Here is an 8,007-nt window from a genome sequence, read left to right on the forward strand (position 1 = left end):
ATCATGACCTGAGCCAGAATCAAAAGCTGGAACTCTTAACTGACTGAGACACCCAGGCGCCCTCTCTGCAGCAGTTTTACTTGCAGCCCGCCAAACTGGAAACAGTTAAAACATCCACGCACAGATGAATACATAAATAAGTAGTGCTGTATCCACAGAACACACTTCTCAAAGATACAAAGAATGGACTGCTCATATAAACACCCCTGATGAATTTGAAAATAAATACGTCCCATGAGGGGACCCAAGGAAAAGGAGGACAAAACGCTTGAAGACTTTGATCACACAAATTCTAGAAAGTGCAGACTCATCTATAATGAAAAGCAAGTCAATGGCTGCCTTGGGCAGAGATTATTAGGACACAAAGTAAATGCGGGGGTGACGGAAAGGTTTATCATCGTGATTGACGGCTTCGTGGGTTTCTCTGAATGTCAAACAGTCAAATGGCACAACTGAGTGATGGACACCGCATGTCATTTATACCTTCCCGAAACCTAAAGATATATGGCTCAAATTAAGTCTGGACTCCATACGCTTTAGAAGATCAAGCTTGGCCACCATACTGACCACCACCTCTCTCCTCATCAGAAGGCACTTGCCTCAGTGGCAGCAAAAACAGATGAGCGATGAAGGTGCTGCCATTTCATTCAGCAGGGGTACCAGCTGAGTCACAAAGGCCTCATGGCTGCACTGAGAGGTCTCTCCTGTCTCTGTCCTTGTTTGGCTGCCATGCACAACCATGGCCTTTGGTGAACAGCCCAGAGGGGCCGAGGAATCCACAAAACCTGCAGAGTGTTTTTTTTCTGGCAGGCCCTCAGCTACACAAGATACATCCTTCTGGAGGTCCTGAGACTTACTGTACCGGTTCATCCTTCACAGGCCTGGTGCCTAAACACGATGCACGCCGTTTTCAAAGAGGTACATTACGACCAGTTTATTGGTCTCCTGCACCATTAATGCTGTGTTTCTGTACCAATGATCATTCCCCTGGCCCTTCCACTCTTAAAACCAGTGATGTCACCCTACAGAATTCAGGACATCAAGGCCCCTGGAGCTGCTGCTGTTCACCAGCACTGAGCAGCATGCCATCAACATTCCCTGTGAACAAGAGAACAAGACCATGTCGCTCAGAAGCACTGGACGGTGTCTAACAACAACCAACAACTGCCCCCTCTTCGGGTTCCCCACAAAGTATCCCGGCATCCAACTATAAATTAGGACCACGGAGCCCTACCATCTTTCCTTAAAGGCTTTGAGCAGCCATGCAAACCAGGCCGAAACTGGAGAGCTATCTTCTGCCATCATACAGTCCCTTCTGCGGCACACAACTCTGTTCACCCTTCATGCTCGCAAACACAGGTAATTTCAACATACAAACACACAGTGAACAGAATCCCCAAGATTAATGGTGGCTTAAACAGCAACATCTTTATTGTCGTACGGCAAGAGCAATGGGAGGCAGACTGTTCCTGGGTTGGTGACTTGGAGGCTGGGAAGTGCCATCACAGAGTTTCAAGAGGACAGTACCATCCCTGAAGATGTCATCCACCTTTTCAAATCACCAACGGCCTCTAGGACAAAACTGGGTGAGATCCACGGCCCTCTCCTCAGAGAGGAAAAATGGGGAAGGGTTAAGTGCTCAGGCGACTCATTAGTCATCCAGCAATTGCCCTGACGCTGGGGTATGGCCCCTGGGCGGGTTCAAAAGATGCAATGCAGCTGCCACATACCTGGGATTTATGGAGATGGTAAATGGCACCTTCATAAGGGATCTCCTCCAGTGTTGTTACATTCATCGAATAAATGCCTGCACATTTAAGGCAGTTCTCCCATTTGAGATTTGTGAAATCCTATGAGGTTAAGTCCTTCAGATGAAGGCTTTCTCATATTCACTGCGTTTTTAAGGCTTTTCACTACCGTGAGTTCTCTGGAGTGCAACGAGGCTAGCCTTTGGTTAGCCATTTCCCACATTCTCCATATTCACAGGCCTTCATCTAGGAGACACCGTGGTGTTTTAGGAGCTTGGACTCCCAGGTAAAGAATATCCCACGTTCAAATACTCATAAAGCCGTTTTCGGTGTGACTATCTCAATGGTCATTGAAATGGAAGCCATACGTGAACGTTTGCCAAAGTCACTGTACTCCTAAAGCCTTTCTCCAGTGTGCACTTTTCGGTGCTTAATGAGGCTAGAACTATGGCTAAAGGATTTCCCACATTCACTGCACTCGTAAGGTCTTTCTCCGGTGTGAATTCTCCTGTGTTTAATGAGACTGGAGTTTTGAGTAAAGGACTTCCCACATTCACTGCACTCATAAGGCCTTGATCCAGTGTGTACTCTCTGGTGTTTGAGGAGACTGGAACTGTAGGTAAAGAATTTCCCACATTCGCTGCACTCGTAAGGCCTCTCTCCAGTGTGAACCCTCCGATGCTGAAGCAGCGCAGAGCTTTGGCTAAAAGACTTCTCACACTCGCTGCACTTATAAGGCCTTTCTCCACTATGAACTCTACGGTGTTCAGTGAGGCTGGAGTTCTGAGTAAAGGATTTTCCACATTCACTGCACTCATAGGGCCTCGATCCCGAGTGAACTCTCTGGTGTTTTATGAGACTGGAGTGGTAGGTAAAGAACTTCCCACATTCGCTGCACTCATACGGCCTCTCTCCAGTGTGAACACTGCGGTGTTGAAGGAGCGCAGAGCTTTCGCTGAAGGATTTCCCACACTCACGACACTCATACGGCCGTTCTCCAGTGTGAATTCTCCGATGTTTAATGAGGTTGGACTTGTTGCTGAATAACTTGCCACATTCGTCACACTCGTGAGGCCTTGCTCCAGTGTGAACTCTCCGGTGCTGAATGAGGCTAGAGCTCTGCCTAAAGGACTTCCCGCATTCCCCACACTCATAAGGCTTTTCCCCAGTGTGCACTCTCCAGTGGTCATTGAGGCTGTAGCTTTTGCTAAAAGATTTCCCACATTCACTGCACAGGAAGCATCTTTCTCTAGCGAGGTCTCTCTGGGGATGAACAAGTGTGTGTTTGCAAGTGAAGTCGTTCGTGCCTTCGGCCCAGTTGCGTTGCACTCTCCATCCAGGGGAGGATGCCGTATACCCAGTCCTCCTGTACGACTTCCCCCTGCTGCGTGTGGCCTGATGCTGGAGGAATCTCGAGGTGGCCAAGATGTCCCTCACAACCTCCCCACAGGAAAGGGGTTTCCCTGACACACAGAATTCGTAGTCCTTCACAAAAGAGGCTCTGTCCATATTGCTTCTGAAGCATTTCTCTCCAGTGTGCTGCTTCAAGTGCGGAAGGTTGACGTTGAAATACAACTGTCTCTCACATGCCCCCGTCTCGTAGAGATTCTGTCCACAAGGTGTTGCCTGGTGCTCGGTGGAGAGCAAAATGTCTCTCAAGTCCTGGCCACACACCTCACGAGGACGGGCCTTCTGGGGAGACACAACTGCCTTGCGAGTCCCGACCTGTGACGCTCCTTGTACAGAAACCCTGTGCTCAGGCGCCTCCTCATCCTCTGCTCCATGCCTACGACCTGAAAGCAAGAAATGCCGGTAAAGCGCGTGCTGCCTTTGGTGGGAGGGGGCAGCTACCTTACAAGCTACAGATGTGTGTCTAAGAAACCCAGGAACCAGTGCTTGGGATTGTCTGCAGGACCAGGGAGACGGTTCAGGTGGAGGATGGGGCAGGATGGGGCTGCTTAGCAGGAGCGGGCTACAGGGAGCAGAGAATGGGAGAGGCCTCATGAGGTGAAGGATGCAAGTACATGGTGTGACACGGAGGAGAGAAGTGGGCTGCGATTCATTCCCCTGCCAACAACTTTCCAAAGGAACCTGTCTCCTGTTGACACACCTGTCCCGTGCAGGAGGGTGGGGTGTGTCAAGACCCAAGGAAATAGGACTGTGAACTGGCAGGTGGTGGTCCAGGACTGCTTAAGAACGTAGGCACACCTCATGACGTAACATACAGCAGTTAGCGTGCAAAGCGCTGTAGATGGAGTGGTGAGAAAAAAGAGTGAGATATGGATCCCAGAAATGTGAGGTTAACCCCGGGCCAGAAGGAGGAGTAGAGGCGACAAGTAACAGAGTCGATAACGCGGCAAAGTGCCAAGAAAGGGGAAGAAGAGACAGAAATGAAATGTGGCCCCTGGAGGCAAAATACTAGTCAAACAGAACAGGCTTCTGGTCTGATGTGAACACAGCACTGACATCGTCTCCTCCTGGTACCACTCTGCAGGGCTGGCTTCCTCTGAGCCGTCGTGTTCTGTGTGGGTCAGTATACCCACCGTGAACTACCCGGGGCTCTCCAGTCCAACCCCACTCCCACAATCAGCAAGTGCATGACCACTTCCTGATACAAGTGCTAAGGAAAAGACAGGACAGATGAGTAGCCGTCAGTATCACAGAACGACTCAGCACACGACAGCCCATGGCAAAGAGAACTACACAGTCCCCAGAGAAGTCTGGAGGAGGGTCTCATGAAACAGCCCATGGTCCACAGACGTGGTAACTCTGTCAGAGACAGCAAGTCCTGGTAGAGGCAGGCATGAGGAAGCCTCACAGAGAAAGGAAGCAGACGTGGAGCAGGCAGATATCTTGCATCGAGACAAAGTCACCCAGTCAGGGAGAGGGCATGTAAGGGGATATCCATTAGGTTCACTGCAAGGCTCCTGACCCTCATTCCTTCCCTGAAAGTCAGCAGGAAAGCTGGTGTTGGGGTTGCTCCAGGAAGGAGGGCGGTACACTGACCTCAGCCTTACCAACCACAGCACCCACCCCCGCAAGCGGGGAAGGAAGCAGTGCTCACGGTCCCTACGTAAAGACAGACTGCTCTCGGGGACCAAGGGAAGGGCAGAGACTAGCTCAGGGCACAGGGGTGGGGTCGAGGGTCTTACCCAAGGAGGTTATAAGTGCCAAGTTCTCCAGCATCACATCCTGGTACAGACATCTCTGAGCCTCATCAAGGAGACCCCATTCCTCCCAGGAGAAGTACACGGCCACGTCTTCAAAGGTCACCCTGCCCTGGCAGGAGGGGGACAGATGAAATCACAAAAACACCCTCTCCCAAGAACCATATCCATTTTCCCACCCACATCTATCTACCCTATGCCCATCCTCCCCTGATCTCCCCAACCCAGAGGAGAAACCAGGCCCCAGTGCCTCGGTGCCACTGTCTCCTCGTGGGCCCACTGATGGCAGGGTCCTGCCGACAGAAGAAGAGGCAGGTGGACAAGTATACATCTAAGTTGTGGACCTGGCATAGAGGTATCCTCCCGGCCATCCAGGTTATTCTGCTGAAAACCAGGGCCCTGGCATCGGTCAGGCATACTCCCTCTCCAAGTACGCATCATTCTTGAGACTGGATGCCACAGCCGCAGGCCTCTGGCCACCACACCTCATTGTCCCACACCACGGAAATCTCGCCGGCCTCCCCACATATCACTGCTATTTTTACCACCTCCTCTTCACCCCACTGGTGAGGGCAGGAGTCCCGTCTTAGGGTTATGGGGATGGCCAAACACATGACACCTGACCACGGACAGAGGAGATGGATAGCACTTTAGTAATCACAGATATTCACAGACTGGAGAGGAGGACACCACGCCCCACACAGGCCCACATGGGGACGGCACTGTGACAGAGAGCAAACAACCAGGAGCCGTAGGATCGAGAGGGTGAGGTGCCTCCTGGTTCCTGTAAGAGGATGTGATGGGCTTGTCTGAGTAACTCCATGGGCTGGTAGGGCACTGAAACCCATACGGAGGGAGAAGCAGGAAATGCACCTTTGATGAAAAGGCTGTTTGATTAGGAGACCTTCCCAACAGCAGAAGATTGGGGAGGAGATCTTACGTTCAAGCCATGAGTTCCTCCATCTTGTACCAGACAAGGTCCTCCTCCCCCTGTGCTGTACTTGCCCCCTCAGCAATCACAATCTTCCTCTGTCCACCTGACCCTCATTCAGAGCAAGGCTCCTTGGTGGCCTACCACAGGCCTAGTGACGCTCACAGGTGATCACATCCGCACTTCACAGATGACCTTATTCCTCCAGGATGAAACACCTCAGGCCCTACCAAAGTCCTCACAAAACCCTGGTGGAGTTGAGAGTGGAGAAGCACCACCAGCACAGGCCCGAGTGTCATCATCTTGCCTTAAGTACTCCTAAGCTGCTGTATCCCTCTCATGTCTACTCTTCTGCTGGAAGCCTTGGCCACCTGCCCCGAGTATCCTGTCCCCGACACACTCTCCTGTCATGACCGCTCACATCCCTCATCTCTGAAGTCATACCATCACCTAAGTATCCAGTCCTGGTCCCCCCTCCTCCCCCAACTTCCTGGCACCGTAACAGCTTTACCACCATAACCAGGAGACTGCTCCTCAAGACTGTGACCCACAGCTCACTCACCTGGGCCCACGCAGTAGCCATGATGTCTTTAGATGTCTCCCTTCGGAACACCACCCCCCACCCAGCCCCGCCCCAGATTTTCAGACCTGTGTGTTTGGCTGCTCACTTAATGCATCCACTCAGGGCTCTCCAGCACATCTCCCACCAACATCACTCATACTACCAACCTCCTCATCTCAGTCGATGGAGTTTCCATTCCTAAAGCTGCTAAGAACAAAAACCCTAGAGATAACCCTGAATCCTCCCCTTCACCCTGCCTCGGTGTACATTAGAAAATCAGTGGTCACTTTTTTAAAAAAACACATATCCAGAATCCAGTGACATCCAGGCCAGCACTCCCGTCCAATAACCCTCACCTAGACTATGAGGGTAGCCTCCACCCTCATCTTCCTGCCTCCCTCGGCTCATACTGTGTACTGCATGCTATAGCGGGACGGGTCCTATCAGGACTTTGGTAATATCACGTGGCTGCTCCTGTCTAAGCCTCCCATCACCACCAGAAGACTCACCCCACTTCTCATGCAGTCATTCCAGTCCTGACTGCTGTCCCCCTGCTCTTTGCTCCCACCCGCAAGAAAAGAAAACGGTGGTTTCCCGAGCAGTTCCAGCTGAGTGTTAACTCAGGCATGTGCACACCCTGCTACCAGTTCCCGGAATAACCGTGCACACACTGGTTGCCAGAAACGGAAACCCCTTCATAGAACTCCTGGCACGGTCCTGGGGTTTCCCCAGGGTCTCCAGATCCCAAACTTGGGGGAATGGCACCTAAGAGTCGCGGGACACAACAATGCATGAGACAAGCGGGTGGGGGTCAGGTCAGGGCCAGTGAGGGACTGGGCCAACTTCCTCTTGTTCGTGTTGGTTCTGTAAGCGCTTCTGCAGCCGCGGGAACTGAAGAGACCCACAAGACCACGGCGGGTGCGACGGACTCAAAGCCCTCTGGACCCTTGCCCGGCCCTGAAGACCAGAACTCGGCTGGCTGGCAGTGCAAGGTCTGTGCCTCAGGGCTCAGTATCGTCCCTTGGGGTGCGGCCCCCACCCGGGGCCCGCTCCCCCAGCCAGTACGCCCGCGCTCACACACCGGGCCCCCGCCCATCCCCGCCTCCCTGTCCGGGACACCGGGGCCTGGGCCGCAGGGACGAGAGCAGGTGCCCCGCGCCTTTAGGGTCTTTCGGGTCTGGGTGGGGGGAGGAAGGGGGGGCCCGGGGACGAGCGTTTACCTGAGCCGGGTCCCCGGGCGCGGCCGCCGCCATCAGACTTGGTGGGCGGATTGGACACCCGGGCCGGTGGTCCGGGTCCCGGGCCCGGCGCGGGCAGCCCTGGCGGCGTCGCCGAGCTGCGGACCCGCAACCGTGCAGCAGGGTCGGCGCCTCCTCGCGCCTCTTCTAGGTCGCGTGAAGTCGGTATGGACGCAGAACTGCGAAACCTCTTCCCGGGTGAGCGAAGCCCGGAGCAGGTATCTTGGCCTCGGTGAGGAGGCAGGCGGAAGTCCCGCCCGCGTGGGACTGGCCACAAGCGGAAGAGCCTCTTTTGAAGCTTTCATTGGAGAGCAACGCGGCTCCGCCACTCTTTGCATTCTGGGTAACGTAGTCCCCACAG

General features: G+C 53.4%; 1 protein-coding gene and 1 long non-coding RNA gene across 2 annotated transcripts in view; one reads left to right on the forward strand and one right to left on the reverse strand.

The window, feature by feature from the left end:
• LOC100467960 (zinc finger protein 256-like) overlaps positions 1-7,898 on the reverse strand; it is a 22,840-nt gene extending 14,942 nt beyond the window's left edge. The window contains 3 exon segments of the mRNA XM_034639345.1: positions 2,138-3,541; positions 4,901-5,027; positions 7,629-7,898. Coding sequence (XP_034495236.1) covers positions 2,138-3,541; positions 4,901-5,027; positions 7,629-7,661 — 1,564 coding nt within the window. The 5' untranslated portion in view covers positions 7,662-7,898.
• LOC117795279 overlaps positions 7,858-8,007 on the forward strand; it is an 8,237-nt gene continuing 8,087 nt past the window's right edge. The window contains exon 1 of the long non-coding RNA XR_004619208.1: positions 7,858-7,989. This is a non-coding gene — a long non-coding RNA (uncharacterized LOC117795279). The remainder of the gene's footprint in view (positions 7,990-8,007) is intronic.

The sequence above is a fragment of the Ailuropoda melanoleuca genome, chromosome 12 (genome assembly GCF_002007445.2).
Source record: "Ailuropoda melanoleuca isolate Jingjing chromosome 12, ASM200744v2, whole genome shotgun sequence".
Taxonomy (NCBI): domain Eukaryota; kingdom Metazoa; phylum Chordata; class Mammalia; order Carnivora; family Ursidae; genus Ailuropoda; species Ailuropoda melanoleuca.